The sequence below is a fragment of the Anolis carolinensis genome, unplaced genomic scaffold (assembly GCF_035594765.1).
Source record: "Anolis carolinensis isolate JA03-04 unplaced genomic scaffold, rAnoCar3.1.pri scaffold_7, whole genome shotgun sequence".
Classification (NCBI taxonomy): domain Eukaryota; kingdom Metazoa; phylum Chordata; class Lepidosauria; order Squamata; family Dactyloidae; genus Anolis; species Anolis carolinensis.
In genome coordinates this window covers 23,072,594-23,089,733 of record NW_026943818.1, presented here as the reverse complement: position 1 = coordinate 23,089,733, position 17,140 = coordinate 23,072,594, and the positions used below count along the sequence as shown (strand labels likewise).

The window sequence follows — 17,140 nt, the reverse complement described above, 5'->3', positions numbered from 1 at the left end:
AATAAATGTAATAATAATAATAATAATAAAAACAAAAAACCAGTACAAGAAAACCGCACTACAAACTAGAGCTGACAGCTGGCACAACAAAACACTGCATGGAAAGTTACTTGACAAAATTGAAGGAAAAGCTGATAAGGAGAAGACCTGGCTCTGGCTCACGAATGGGACCCTGAAGAAGGAGACAGAAGGCCTGATCCTTGCAGCCCAGGAGCAAGACATCAGGACAAAGGCCATTCAGGCCAAGATCGAAAAATCAGCTGATGACCCAAAGTGCAGACTGTGCAAGGAAACCGATGAAACCATGGATCATATCCTCAGCTGCTGTAAGAAAATTGCACAGACAGACTACAAACAGAGGCACAACTATGTGGCCCAAATGATTCATTGGAACCTATGCCTCAAGTATCACCTCCCTGCAGTTAAGAACTGGTGGGATCACAAACCTGCAAAGGTTGTGGAAAATGAACACGCAAAGATACTGTGGGACTTCCGAATCCAGACTGACAAAGTTCTGGAACACAACACACCAGACATCACAGTTGTGGAAAAGAACAAGGTTTGGATCATTGATGTTGCCATCCCAGGTGACAGTCGCATTGAAGAAAAACAACAGGAAAAACTCAGCCGCTATCAGGACCTCAAGATTGAACTTCAACGACTCTGGCAGAAACCAGTGCAGGTGGTCCCGGTGGTGATGGGCACACTGGGTGCCGTGCCAAAAGATCTCAGCCGGCATTTGGAAACAATAGACATTGACAAAATTACGATCTGCCAACTGCAAAAGGCCACCTTACTGGGATCTGCACGCATCATCCGAAAATACATCACACAGTCCTAGACACTTGGGAAGTGTTCGACTTGTGATTTTGTGAAACGAAATCCAGCATATCTATCTTGTTTGCTGTGTCATACAACGTCGTTGTGTCAATAATAATAATAATAATAAACAGAGTAAAATAAATGTAATAGTAGCAACAATAATAGAGAAAAATAATCAATGTAATCATACCAATAATAATAGAGAAAAATAATAAATGTACCGTATATTCTCGAGTATAAGCTGACCCAACCTGGACCCTCACCCGAGTATAAGCCAAGGGGGGCTTTTTCAGTCTTAAAAAAAGGGCTGAAAAACTAGGCTTGTACTTGAGTATATACAGTAATACATTTGTGGAAGTCATAGCTGTCCCTTCTTTGAGATAAAGATGGAAAGGATTGTCTTGAACCTGCCAAACCTTTAGGCAATGCCTTGTGTATTTGTGTCTGTGGTCAACTTGGATAGATGAGATGTATAGGGTATCTAAGCCTCCGCATAACAGAGAACTGTACAAGTGGACCTCACTACCTGTTCTGTTAATCCCGGTGGAAACCCTACTTTTCTGTGCACTCTAGATGTGAATTAACCTATGTCTTTTATTACATCTTTATTTCTTAGATGTCCCCCAGGGATCCCCCCAGACGGTACGAAGAGACATTGGTTTGTCTGTAACACACAGGTAAATACTTTACACAGTAAAGTAAACATCCTCTGTTGTATTTAATAACTTAATCTCATGGTGCTAGGCTGAAATGCAGGTCTCACTTACCCAAGCTAAACGGACCGGCAGAAACTTGGATAAGCGAATATCTTGGATAATAAGGAGGGATTAAGAAAAAGCCTATTAGGTTATGATTTTACAAATTAAGCACCAAAACATCATGTTATACAACAAATTTGACAGAAAAAGTAGTTCAATACGTAGTAATGTTATGTTGTAATTACTGTATTTACGAATTTAGCACCAAAATATCATGATATATTGCAAACATTGACTACACAAATGGCTTGGATAATCTAGAGGCTTGGATAAGTGAGACTCTACTGTATATCTACATATCACATTTATGTATTTTTTTATTTGCTACATTTATATCCCGCCCTTCTCACCCGAAGGGGACTCAGAGCGGCTTACAAATTATATGTACATACAATATATTATATTATTAGCCTAGCACAATATTAGCATTAAATTACTATATTGTACTATATCACTATACTGTAATATTATTAGTAATATTACATGTACTATATAATATACTAGCTGTGCCCGGCCACGCGTTGCTGTGGCGAAGTATGGTGGTATGGGAAATAAAGTATTGACGAATTGGTGATAGTTAAGGTAAAGGGTAAAGGTTTTCCCCTGACATTAAGTCCAGTTGTGTCCGACTGCACACTGAAGTGGATTATATGGCAGTGTGGAGTCAAGATAATCCAGTTCAAAGCAGATAATATTATATATAATATAAATGGGTTATATAGCTGTGTGGAAGGGCCTTGAGTCTACCCTGCCATATAATCCAGTTCAAATCTGATAATCTGTATTTTATAGGCCTAAGAGAGGCCTAATTCTGCCTGTCCCCTGGGCTGAGTAGGTTGCTAGGAGACCAAGTGGGCGGAGTTTAGCCTTTTAACTGGCAGCAATTGGATAAAAACAATTATTCCTTCTCCCTCTAATTAGGACTTTATTTTCCTTTTCTTTTTGTTGTATGAACGTAGAGGCATGGATGAGGGGTTGTGCTGCCAAGTTTAGTGTTTCTGGGATGTGTAGTTTTGTTGTTTTGTCCTAGGCCAAAATTTCATTACCCGTTTATATATATATATATAGATAATTAAAATTATTATATTGTATTATTGTTAGTATAATATTGTATTACTTATTTACTTATGCGATCCCTCATACTTTGAGGATGATTGTCTTCCATCGAGGATGATGGAAGAATATTGTATTACATTATAGTATTATTATCAATATTATATGTATATACAATATATTATATTTTATTTATTATTGTGTATTATATTGTAATATTATTAGTAATATTACATGTAATATATAATTAATATTATATTGTATTATTAGTATAATATTGTATTACATTATAGTATTAATATTATATGTATATACAATATATTTTATTTTATTTATTATTGTGTATTATATTGTAATATTATTAGTAATATTACATGTAATATATAATATTATTATACTGTATTATTATTAATATAATGTTGTAATACAGTATTATTATCAATATTATATGTGTATACAATATATTATATTTTATTTATTATTGTGTATTATATTGTATTATTAGTATAATATTGTATTACATTATAGTATTATCAATATTATATGTATATACAACATATTATATTTTATTTATTATTGTGTGTTATATTGTAATAATATTAGTAATATTACATGTAATATATAATATTATTATACTGTATTATTATAAATATAATATTGTAATACATTATAGTATTATTATCAATATTATATGTATATACAATATATTATATTTTATGTATTATTGTATATTATATTGGTTTTATTGTTCTTTTGGTTTTGCTTAATGTAGTGTATATTATTATTATTATTTTTATTGTATTGTTTAATGTGTTATGATTTGTTTTTCTATTTATATTCTGGTATATTGTATTATTCTGGGCATGGCCCCATGTAAGCTGCCCCGAGTCCCCTTGGGGAGATGGTGGTGGGGTATAAATAAAGTTTATTATTATTATTATTATTAGTAGTAGTAGTAGTAGTACTATTACATGTAATATATAATATTACTATATTGTATTATTAGTATAATATTGTATTACATTATAATATTATTATATGTATATACAGTATATCATATTGTGTATGTGTGTGTGTATGTGTGTGTGTGTGTGTGTGTATATATATATATATATAATTAGCATAGCATATACATATACCAAACATACACCCTTTTCCAATAATATATTTCCATCCATTTTTCTTCTTCTCCTTTATGTTTTTGTTTCAATGTCATTCAGATTCTCAACAAAGTCGTGGCTGTCTCAGGTGTGCCAGGTCTGCCAGAAAAGCATGATGTTTGGAGTGAAGTGTAAACATTGCAGGTGAGCATGCAATAAAGAAGCACGAAGAGCTAAAAAAAATAGGGGTGACATATAGTAATTCAGCCATGCTGCCCAAAAGGGTGATTTCTAGCACCCACTTTTTGCTTGATAGTCAAGCAGTGCTTTTTCTAAGTCAGAGTAATGGTCCAGAGTAACTTCCATGTATTTTGTTGTGCTGCAATGCTCCAGTGGGATTCCTTCCTAGGTAATCCTCAGAGCGCAAGATGCTTGTCTGTTCTTAAGATGAAAAACACACGACTGTATTTTAGATGGATTAGGAATCAGCTGGTTTTCCCTGTAACGAGCAGTAAGAGCACCTAAAGCTTCAGAAAGCTTCTGTTCAAAGTTCCCTGCTTGAGCGGTGATGGCACGATCGTCAGCATCGATTAAACTCCATGAGAGAAACTTCCCTGCAGGATAGTAACACAACCGGGTGTCCCCTGGGCAACCTCTTTGTAGACGGCTGATTCTCTCACACCCGAAGCGACTTGTAGTATGCAACTGTAGAGAGCTAATAACAACTGAAGCCCAATTTGGAAAGATGCAGACCACCAAAGACTCAGGGAGGAGACCTTTTCCTGTGTTTTTCCTTTCTTCTTCTTCACTTTAAAGGGTAGCGCAACTTGGTTTAGAATATATGCGACAGAGGCTTAGATGTTGGAAGAACAATAACAAGTTTATTCAGGCACAAAGCTTAGTGGTTACAATTTTGTTTCTCACTGAGAGGTATTCTTATTAACAGTTACAATACTAGAATGAGATGAATCAACTCTCTAAAGTATCACTTCTTTTACTTAAAGTAGTGAAAACTTCTTCCTCTGCCACTTTTAAACCGTTACTTCAATGGATCTCTGTGAGTCCAGCTGGGATTGGTTCCCAAAGTCTGAACTTGGACTATCCAGTGACTTTAAACCTCAGTCACCCCTGTGATATACTATCACAGATTCTCTGTTCCTTACCAGGACACAGACTACATTAAATAAGTCACCAAACTTATTTAAAACCTACTCAAAATGAACAATTGAGTCTCCTTGATCCCATCAACCTGGAATCAATCTTCCCTGTGCCTCATCTGAACACAGACTGACTCTCTTTTTTAAACTCTGCACTTCTTCAACTAAACGGCAGTTGGCTCCGCCTACTTCTCCATGGCAACCAGTCTCTGAGTGATGAGATGCAATAACTGTAATACTTACCCTTTTAAAACATAAACACACAATTAAACATAACATCTGTAAACCAAAATTCGTACTTCATTACAGCAACCAAACAAAGAAACAAACAAACTGACTGTCTAATAAATGTATCATAATGTTTTCTTCTGGGAAATCTTCCAAAGTCATTCCATGGTCTGTCCATAATGCAGTTATCTCCTATCGAATGTGTCTTTCCTGTTTTACAGGTTGAAGTGTCATAACAAATGTACAAAAGAAGCCCCACCCTGCAGAATATCTTTCTTACCCAGTAAGTGTGGGTTTGTTTGTTTTTTTGCTCTCCTCCATCTCCTCTTTCCCCTCTTTGTTAGTGATTTCGTGAAACACAGACACATGTTTTCTTCTTCTCTTTTCTCCCCCTTGTGTTCAGTAGTACCGCGATTACGGAGGACAGAGTCTGTCCCTTCTGATATCAATAATCCAGTGGATCGACCTTCAGAACCCCAGTTTGGGACACTTCCGAAAGCACTCACTAAGAAGGTATTGGCTTGACAGAGTCTCAAGCAGAATTTGGTTTTGATATCCTGTTTTTATATATATATATAGTGTATATACTCGAGTATAAGCCTAGTTTTTCAGCCCTTTTTTTAAGACTGAAAAAAAAACCCCTCGGCTTATACTTGGGTGAGGGTCCTGGTTGGCTTATATTTGGGTCAGCTTATACTTGAGAATATATGGTACATTTATTATTTTTCTCTATTATTATTGGTATTATTACATTTATTATTTTTCTCTATTATTGTGGCTACTATTAATTTATTTTACTCTATTTTCACTCCAGAAGCGACTCAAGTTGCTCCTGACACGAAAAAACTCCTCTATTTTTATTATTATTAATAATAATAATACATTTATTATTTCACTCTGATATTATTATTAGTATTGCATTTATTATTTTACTCTATTTATTATTACATGTATTATTTTCCTGTATTATTTTATTATTATTATTATTATTATTATTATTACATGTATTATTTTACTCTATTATTATTAAAAGAATACATAAGCACCTTTACATTGAAGAAGATGAGAATAATGATTTGATCAGAGTTGGACAGTCTTATCTTAAATTTGAGCTTGATGTAAATATTCAAAAATATTTAACCTACTGATGCACTTTGATCAGCCCATCCTTATGTTTTATTGCTGTGTTCTAACTTTGTCTTATTAATGGTTTGATTTTAATCGTATGTTTTAATTTTCATTGGTGTGTTTTTGGTATTTGATGTTTTATGTATGTATACTTGTTTTGCATTTGTAAGCCGCCCTGAGTCCCTGCGGGGAGATAGAGGCGGGGTACAAGAATTAAAAAATTATTATTATTATTACCTTATGTTTTTATTGCTGTGTTCTAACTTTGTCTTATTAATGGTTTGATTTTAATCGTATGTTTTTTTTAATTTTTCATTCATGTGTTTTTTGGTATTATTATTATTATTATTATTATTATTATTATTATTATTATTATTAATTTGTAAAATCATAACCTAATTTGAGGTTTAATAGGCTTTTTCTTAATCCCTCATTATCCGAGGTATTTGCTTATCCAAGCTTCTATTGGCCTGTTTAGCTTGGATAAGTGAGACTCTACTGTACTTTGTTTTATATTTGGTTGGAGGTGACAAGGGCGGGATATAAATGTTTGTAATAATAATAATAATAAAAATAATATTTTTTTCTTGGTTGGAAGATGTAAAGATGTCATGATCATTGCCTTTAGTAGGAATAACTAAAGAGCTGAGGCTATATCCCTAAGTCAAGGAGGACTAGGGTTAACCAGTTAAACTCCCCAATCCAAGTTTGATCGGGTACAGGTCAACTAAGTTCAAGAAGGACAGTATTCCTAACTGAAAGAAACAAGTAATATCAAGCTGATACCATACTAAGCTCAGTGAAACTATTGAGAAATCTTGCAACACTTACTGTACAGAAGTAACGTCGTTCACCTCAAGATATAACATTCTTGCAACCATCAAGCTTTGTGCTATAAATAAACAAGTTACTGTTTCTTCAAATGTTGCTTATTATTTGAGCAAAGCATCTTTCAAAGGTGGTGGCAGCGACAACATTGAAAAGTGGAATACATAGAGGTAGAAGGTGAATCCTTCGCAATTTGGTGGCAGCGGTGGGATCCAAAAAGATTCCATCCCTGTCATCACACTTCTTTACAGAAGATAAGCCCTCGCATCTAAACAGATCCTTGGCCCATCTGGTCCAGCAGTGTCTCCAACACATTTCAGGACATTATCCTGAAATACAGTAATCTCTCACTTATCCAACATAAACGGGCTGGCAGAATGTTGGGTAATGAGGACGGATTAAGGAAATGCCTATTAAACATCAAGTTAGATTATGATTTTACAAATGAAGCACCAAAACATCATGTTAGACAACAAATTTGGCAGAAAAAAATAGTTCAATACACAGTAATGCTATGTAGTAATTATTGTATTTACGAATTCAGCACCCAAATATCACGATGTATTGAAAACATTGACTACAAAAATGCGTTGGATAATCCAGAACGTTGAATAAGTGAATGTTGGATAAGTGAGGGTCTACTGTATGTTGGTGCAGATTGCAATATTTCAATGCTAATTGTGGAACTCTGGGAGAATGTTAAGTACAGAGTGGCAGAGAAGGCTTAGAGACAAAAATCTAGCTCAGACCGCAGCTGAAAGCGGCATTCTCATGTATGTGCCTGGCTTCCTCTTTCTAACTCCCAGGAGCACCCCCCAGCGATAAACCACCTGGACTCCAGCAGCAACCCTTCGTCCACCACCTCTTCCACGCCTTCTTCCCCTGCGCCCTTCCAGTCGTCCAACCCTCCCAGTGCCACACCACCCCCAAACCAGTCTCCCATGGGGCAGCGGGACAACCGCTTCAACTTCCCAGGTAAGTTTGATGGGAGATTTCGGTCAGTCCAAACACGTCTCTCTTGGCTCACTCATCAAAGAACCTCCCATGCAAACGGCAAAAGAGACACCACCTGTTACTACCCCATAAGTTGGTTCTCTGGGTTGCTGTGAGTTTTCTGGCCATGTTCCAGAAGCATTCTCTCCTGACGTTTCACCCACATCTATGGCAGGCATCCTCAGAGATTGTGAGGTTTGTTGGAAACTAAGCAAGAGGGGTTTCTATCCCTGTGGAATAATGTCCAGGGTGGGAGAAAGAACTCTTGTCTGTTTCATGCAGGTATGAATGTTGCAAATGGACAGCTTGATTAGCATTTAAAAACATGGCTCTTTAAGCTAGCCTTTGATCGTACATAGGTTTTTAAGGATTAGTCCGAGGTCTTACTGTGGGTATGTCGGCACTGGGCTTTGTCAATTGAAACAACTTGTTTTTATCCACAGCTATGACTGCATATAAAAAAACTATTTATTCACAGCTATGACTGCATATTAAAAAAACTGTTTATTCACAGCTAGGTCTGCATATTTAAAAACCTGTTTATTCACAGCTATGACTGCATATTTAAAAACCTGTTTATTCACAGCTATGACTGCATATAAAAAAACTATTTATTCACAGCTATGACTGCATATAAAAAAACCCTGTTTATTCACAGCTATGACTGCATATAAAAAAACTATTTATTCACAGCTATGACTGCATATTTAAAAAAACCTGTTTATTCACAGCTATGACTGCATATAAAAAAAACTATTTATTCACAGCTATGACTGCATATAAAAAAAAACCTGTTTATTCACAGCTATGACTGCTTATATGGAGCCCCGGTGGTGAAGTGTGTTAAAGCACTAAGCTGCTGAACTTGCAGACTGAAAGGTCCCAGGTTCAAATCCCAGGAGCGGAGTGAGCGCCCGCTGTTGGCTCCAGCTTCTGCCATCCTAGCAGTTTGAAAACATGCCAATGCGAGTAGATCAATAGGTACCGCTCCGACGGGAAGGTAACGGCGCTCCATGCAGTCATGCCTATGGCCACATGACCTTGGAGGTGTCTATGGACAACGCCGGCTCTTCGGCTTAGAAATGGAGATGAGCACCAACCCCCAGAGTCAGACAAGACTGGACATAACATCAGGGGAAACCTTTACCTATGGCTGCATATTATTAATTTTAATGTTTTACATTATATTTATTTATTTATTTATTTATTTATTTACTACATTTATATCTCGCTCTTCTCATAGAAACATAGAATCACCCCGAAGGGGACTCAGAGTGGCTTGTAAATCAAATGTACATACAATATATTATTATAATAGCACAATATAAGCATTACCTTACTATATTGTACTATATCATTATATGGTAATATTGTTAGTAATATTACATTTAATATATAATATATAATTAATATTATTATATTGTATTATTAGTAGTATAATATTGTATTCCATTATAATATTATCAATATTATATGTATATACAACATATATATTATATATTTATAAATTATTATAATTTGTGTATATATATGTATATAAAATTAGCATATCATAATAATAAATAATTATGTATGTGTGCGGTTGTAATTCTGTGGTTTTTATCATTTCAGATGTATGTATTATCTATATGTGACACTTCTAGATTATCTATATGTGACACTTCTCTCTAGATTTTATCCATGATTTTACCTTTTGTGATTTTATGACTGGTTTTTATTGTTATTGTTTGTTTTTATTGCTTAGTTTTTATTGTGGACTGGGCTTGGCTCCATGTAAGCCGCTCCGAGTCCCTTCGGGGAGATGGGGCGGGGTATAATAATAAAATTATTATTATTATTATATTACACTTCACTGTATTTTGTTGGCCACCCTGAGTCCCTTCATGGAGATGGTGGTGCGGTAGAAATAAAACTTATTATTATGATTACTATTATTACTATTTAATGGCCTTGCATATTCAAAGCCTGGCTGCTTCCTGCCTGAGGGAATCCTTTGTTGGGTGGTGTTACCTGGCCTTGATTGTTTCCTGTCTGGAATTCCCACATTTTCTGAGTGTTGTTCTTTATTTCCTGTACCGATTCTAGAGTTTTTAAAATACTGGTAGCCAGATTTTGTTCATTTTCATGGTTTCACCAGCATGTCAGACTACACAGAGAAGCCACTGGAACCCACAATCATGTGGAAAATTTCAACAGAAATGAAGAAACCATGAAATTGAACAAAATCTGGCTGCCAGTATTCACACTTGTCTCAAACAGACAAGAAGTCTTTCTCCCACCCTGGACATTATTCCACAGATATATAAACCCCACTTCGTAGTTTCCAGCCTCAGAGGTTGCCTGCCATAGATGTGGGCGGAACGTCAGGAGAGAATGCTTCTGGGACATGGCCAAACAGCCTGGAAAACTCACAGCTAGCCAGTGATTCCGGCCGTGAAAGCCTTTAACAACATACTGCACATGACTTAAATTTCAGGAATGTATTTGAATTGTATTCTGCAGTCTTTTCGGTATGCATGCGCTCAATTGCACTTGTGTTTTTGAATTGCTTGTTCACCGTTTACTAATGATGAATGGGGATTAATTCGCTGGATATATTTATATGGGGGCAGTTGCTGACACAGTAATCTTCTCACACGCTAATCTCTTGTGATCTTTTTTTATTTTGTATTTGCTGTCCTCTTCTCCTCTGTCTTTTGCTTTCCTTTCTGACAAAAGCTGCCTACTACATTCAGCATAGACAACAGTTTATCTTCCCAGGTGAGTTCTCCTAACCGGCAGGTGCCGTTTCTGCTGAAACTTCTTATTTCTATGAAAGAAAATGTCATATTCCCTTGCATGTTGCATTGAAGTTATGCTCTTGCTTGCATGATCTTCGCTGTATGATACTGCTTGAACTCCTGCTAATTTTGTAACGTGGGAAGTTTAACCACTAGGCATCCTTACTACATTTTTCATATCATCCTGGTTTGTTTATTTATTTACAGCATTTATATTCTGCCTTTCTCAGGGGACTCAGGGCGGATCACAAAACACATATACAGCAAAGATTTAATGCCGTTATACAAACAGGACAGACAACAGAACTAGGTATATACAGTAGAGTCTCACTTATCCAAGCTTAACGGGCCGGCAGAACCTTGGATAAGCGAATATGTTGGATAATAAGGAGGCATTAAGGAAAAGCCTATTAAACATCAAATTAGGTTATGATTTTACAAATTAAGCACCAAAACATCATGTTATACAACACATTTGGGCCGGGCTGTGGCGCAGCTGGCTAGTAACCAACTGCAATAAATTACTACTGACCGAGAGGTCATGAGTTCGAAGCCCGGGTTGGGTTAAGCCCCCGACCATTAAATAGCCCAGCTTGCTGTTGACCTATGCAGCTCCGAAAGACAGTTGCATCTGTCAATTAGGGAAATTTAGGTACGCTTTATGCGGGAGGCTAATTTAACTAATTTACAACATCATAAAACTGCCAGCAAAACACGAGGAAAGGAATGAGGAAGTACAGCCACTAGTGGACAGTGAAGCAACAGCTCCCCCTGTGGCCGGAATCGTGAAGCTTGAAAAAAATGTTAAATGCCTCTGTGTCTGTCTATATATGTTGTTTGTCTGTTGGCATTGAATGTTTGCCATATATGTGTTCATTGTAATCCGCCCTGAGTCCCCTTCGGGGTGAGAAAGAAGGGCGGAATATAAATACTGTAAATAAATAAACAAATAAATAAATTTGACAGAAAAAGTAGTTCAATACGCAGTAATGCTATGTAGTAATTACTGTATTTATGAATTTAGCACCAAAATATCACAATGTATTGAAAACATTGACTACAAAAATGTGTTGGATAATCCAGAATATTGGATAAGCGAGTGTTGGATAAGTGAGACTCTACTGCAGGGGTCCTCAAACTTTTTAAGCCGAGGGCCGGTCCACAATCCTTCAGACTGTTGAGGGGCCGGATTATCATTTGAAAAAAAATACAAACAAATTCCGATGCACACTGCACATGTCTTATTTGTAGTGCAAAAACAACAACAACAACAACAACAACAACAACGAAAGAACAATACAATATTTAAAAATAAAAACAATTTTAACCAACATACATTTATCAGGATTTCAATGGGAAGTGTGGTCCTGCTTCTGGCCAATGAGATAGTCAAGTTAATTAGGGTTGTTGTTGTTGTTGTTGTTGTTGTGTGCCTTCAAGTCATTTCAGACTTTAGGTGAGCCTAAGTCTAAAATTTATTATTTATTTATTTACTGCATTTATTTACTACATTTGTATCACACCCTTCTCACCCCAAAGGGGACTCGAGTGGCTTACAAATTATATGTACATACAATATATTATATTATTAGCATAGCACAATATTAGCATCATATATTACTATATTGAACTATACCACTATACTGTAATATTATTAGTAATATTATATGTAATATAGAATATATAATTAGTATTATTATATGGTATTATTATTAGTGTTATATTGTATTACATTATAATATTATTATCAACATTATATGTATATACAACATATTATATTATAAAACTGAGGGCGGGGGCCAGGTAAATGACCTCGGAGGGCCGCATCCGGCCCCCGGGCCTTAGTTTGGGGACCCCTGCTCTACCGTATAGGCTTTCCCATCTTTCGGCATCTTTGGAGGCTGTGCTCGGTTCCAGCCAATGGGGTGTTGTTATCGTTCTAGCTGCCAAAGAGTTTTCTTTCTTCGTAAATTTTGTCCTTTTTTCTGATCGAAACGCCCAGCCTAAATATCTCCCTGCTTTGATGCAGTTCCTATTTATCTACTCATATTCGTTTTCGAACTGCTAGGTAGGAAAGAGTTGGGCTAAAGGTCCAGAGCTCACCCTGATCCGGGTTTCAAACTGTCAATCTTCTAGTTGGCAAGATTTATTACAGCTCCATGATTAACCTGCTATGCTAAAGCCCGGTTTTCAGTGAGTTAGACCACATGATCCTTCCGAATGTTTATATTAACCATCACACGGCATAGCTATGTACACATAAATTGAGCAGCTATTAACAACAAACACTGAATCTCTTTTTCGTATCTGTTGTTTTCTGTAGAAATTCCCAATACCCCGCAAGTGATACAGCCTCCTGAAACTACTGAATGTACTAAGTAAGTCTGTCTTTGGTTCAGATATTAGGTTTGTTTGCACTTTGGCAAGTGAGAGCTGCACTTAAAGGGTTTTTGAGCATGCTCAGTCCCACTGGCCAATTTTGGGTTGACCCTTTTTTTCATGAAACACCTGCATTTCCCATGATACTGTAATGTTCATCCCACAACAACTTACTGGTTTCTTTTTCTCCCTTGGATAGTGCTGCTGAACCTCTAGAGACGGATGGCGTTGAGGAATGTGATGCCGAGGTAAATATATTCTATGATCCTACGTCTCTCTCTCTTTTGTTTTGTTTTGTGGGGAAGGGGTGCATATAATACACACACACACAATAATTTATAAATATTTAATATATTGTATATAATTATAATATTGATAATAATATTATAATGTTATACAATATTCTACTAATATTATAATATAATAATATTAATTATATATTATATATTAAATGTAATATTACTAATAATATTACCATATAATGATATAGTACAATATACTGTAGTAATTTAATGCTTATATTGTGCTAGGCTAATAATGTATTGTATGTACATTTGATTTGTAAGCCGCTCTGAGTACCCTCTGGGGTGAGAAGAGTGGGATATAAATATAGTAAATAAATAAATAAATGGATCTACAATCGCAAATTTATAGAGTAGCATGGACTGGAAAAATTATGTCCCACTTTTAGGAGTGTCGTCATTCCTTCAATATACTGTATATACTCGAGTATAAGCCAAGGCACCTAATTTTACCACAAAAAAACTGGGAAAACATTTGACTCCAGTATAATTTATAGAGTAGCATGGACTGGAAGAAATTATGTCCCACTCTTAGGAGTGTCGTCATTCCTTCAATATACCATATATACTTGAGTATAAGCAGAGGCACCTAATTTTACCACATAAAAACTGGGAAAACATTGACTCCGGCATAAGCCGAGATACCAAAATTCCAGTCTTGTTGCCCAATTGAGATACTCTGAGTCAAGGCCACTGAGCTTCCTACTGATATCAGGCGGAGGCAAAGCGCTATCCTCCCTTTCTGCTTCCTGCACCTGAAATTCCTCATTAGAAACAACATCATGATTTATTCCCATGAGAACAACTCCCTGCTCTTCATTTCTCACAGCCGGAATGCTCCTATAATTCCCAACATCAGAGTCATCTTCAAATTCATCCTGAATCCCATCATTATGCACATATAACCCAGAATCCTCATCAGAGTCACACAAAGGCACATCAGAGTCACACAAAGGCAAAGGCTGAGTCACAACACCAATCCCACAACAACAATACGATGGAGTCAAATAAATTATTCCATCTTTCCATAGGCGCTGAATAACAGTTCTAAAGATTTCCTGCTCAAACCCCCGTAATATAACATCCGAACTCCCATCTGCCCCCTAGTAGCCAAACACTATGTCCACAGACTGTTAACTGCCATTTCTAATTCCCTCACAAAACAGATGTCTTATCTACACTACCCTGTACCCAGCCTCCCTTTTCTCCACCTCCCTTCTTATGGCAGAGAACCGAAGCAGCCAGTTCCAGGCTGCTATGGTGATCCTTATTTATTTATTTCGTGTCAAAAGCATTGGTACAGCAAATGCATTTCAAATAATGGAAATAAAATAGAAAAGAAAAGAAATCACAAGCAACTAAATAGTTTTGGACCAAAAGCGGGCAACAGCAACCGCATTGTCTGTAGCTTTAAACTCCTCCTCCTCCGTGCATGAGGCAGGGCATTGTGGGCAAGCAGACATATGCTGAGTTGTTTGTTCAGCTCCACAGTCACACAAGGTGGAGGATTCCTCCAGGTCGTGCCACCTTGCCAAGTTGTCTTTAGATCTGCCCACTCCGCTTCTGAGTGTGTTCAGGGACTTCCAAGTTGCCCATTCTTGGTTTGCCCCTGGAGGAAGACCCTCGTGGGGGGCCATCCAGTTAGAATTGCCAGGTTTAGCTGCCCAGAGGGACACCCTTGCTGTTGCTGGAGGAACATCAAGAGGAGTGGTGGTTCTCATGAAGCCCTTCCTTGATTTGAGTCTGGTGGGAGGAGGGTGATAGCCATGCAGTGGGTGGCTTTCACAATGTTCGACCTTTTTTCTCTCACCGTTAGCAGCAACTTCCCGTCGCACGTCAGGAGGGGCAATGCCAGCTAACTTGTGGAGTTTATCAACAGGTGTAGGTTTAAGGCATCCCGTGATGATTCTGCCTGTTTCATTCAGTGCTATGTCCACCTGCTTTGCATGGGCAGACTTGTGCCAAACAGGACAGGCATACTCTGCAGTTGAGAAAGACAAGGCCAGGGCTGATGTTCTTACTACTTGTAGGTCTGCTTCCCAGGCGCTGCCAGTCAGTTTCCGCAGGATGTTATTGCGTGCAGCTACTTTGTGCTTGGTGTTCATACAGTGTTTCCTATATGTTAGTGTTCGGTCTAAGGTGACACCAAGGTATTTAGGATGGAAACAGTGTTCGAGCTCTTGGCCTTCCCAAGTCACTTTCAGTTTCCTGTTGGCTTCGCGGTTACGTAGGTGGAAAGCACACACTTGTGTCTTGGAAGGATTAGGCTTCAGGTGGTTCTCCTTGTAGTAGCTGGAGAGATCTTTCAAGGCATTGGTGAGTTGCTTTTCAACTGTTTCAAAATCTTTCGCTTGTGTTGTAAGGCCAAGGTCATCAGCATATATAAAGCTCTTTGTGAGTGGTGGTAGTGGCTGATCGTTCGTGAAGATGTTAAATAAGGTTGGTGCAAGAACGCTGCCTTGGGGTAAACCATTCTTTTGCCTCCTCCATCTGCTTTTCTGGCCCTGAAACTCCACATAGAAGCTGCGGTTTTCTAAGAGGGTCTGGACAGTTTTTGTAAAGTCAAAGTCCCGGGTGATATGGTAGACTTTATGCAGCATTTTTCTATGTTGCACCGTGTCATAGGCTGCCGTAAGGTCCACAAAGACTGTTCCCGTGATGCAGCCTTTCTCATAGCCTTCCTCGATATGTTCAGTCAGATGAAGAATTTGACCTGTACAGTTTTTCCCTGCTCTGAAACCTGCTTATGGTGATCCTGATAGAAACAATGTATGAATTGTTGGGGACTGTGATGAAGTGAGGGTGCTGATGCAGGACATTTGAGGAGAATGCAAGCTGAGGTGCCTCCATCTCGGTCACTGGTGCCCTTTTCCTTCTCAGCATGCGGAAGACCAAGAGCCAAACAAGTCGGAAGCGGAAGACGACGAAGACGAGATCGACGACCTGCCCAGCCGACGGAGCCGCTGGCGAGGGATGATTGGCCGCAAGGGAAGCCAGACGAGCGTCTACCTGCAGGAGTGGGACATCCCCTTTGAGCAGATCGAACTGGGAGACCCGATTGGCCAAGGGCGCTGGGGCAAGGTTTACCGGGGCAGGTGGCACGGAGAAGTGGCCATCCGGTTGTTGGAGATCGACGGGAACAATCAGGACCACTTGAAGCTTTTCAAGAAGGAGGTGATGAATTACCGACAGACCAGACATGAGAATGTGGTTCTCTTTATGGGGGCTTGCATGAACCCCCCTCACCTAGCAATTATTACAAGGTAAAGATCAAAATCATTGAATATGGTGCATAACGCGTGTCAACAGCTACCCTGTTTCCCCGAAAATAAGACATCCCCTGAAAATAAGACCTTGTAGAGATTTTGCTGAATTGCTAAATATAAGGCCTCCCCAGAAAGTAAGACCTAGCAAAAGTTTTGTTTGGAAGCATGCCCACTGAACAGAACGCCAAAGCATGCAGGATCGGTAAATGTATGTACCATAGATTGTTGCACATGGAAATAATGATAGGAACAAAAAATCTATATATATAAAAACTAGCTATGCCCGGTCACGCATTGCTGTGGCGAAGTATGGTGGTATGGGAAATAAAAGTATTGAGGAATTGGT

General features: G+C 37.8%; 1 protein-coding gene across 1 annotated transcript in view; it reads left to right on the top strand.

The window, feature by feature from the left end:
• The window catches only part of ksr1 (kinase suppressor of ras 1), a 147,900-nt gene that overhangs the window by 112,320 nt on the left and 18,440 nt on the right, over positions 1-17,140 (top strand). The window contains exons 6-13 of the mRNA XM_062960164.1: positions 1,439-1,499; positions 3,854-3,937; positions 5,340-5,401; positions 5,525-5,631; positions 7,881-8,049; positions 13,171-13,225; positions 13,426-13,474; positions 16,409-16,791. Of these exons, the coding sequence (XP_062816234.1) occupies positions 1,439-1,499; positions 3,854-3,937; positions 5,340-5,401; positions 5,525-5,631; positions 7,881-8,049; positions 13,171-13,225; positions 13,426-13,474; positions 16,409-16,791 (970 nt within the window). The remainder of the gene's footprint in view (positions 1-1,438; positions 1,500-3,853; positions 3,938-5,339; positions 5,402-5,524; positions 5,632-7,880; positions 8,050-13,170; positions 13,226-13,425; positions 13,475-16,408; positions 16,792-17,140) is intronic.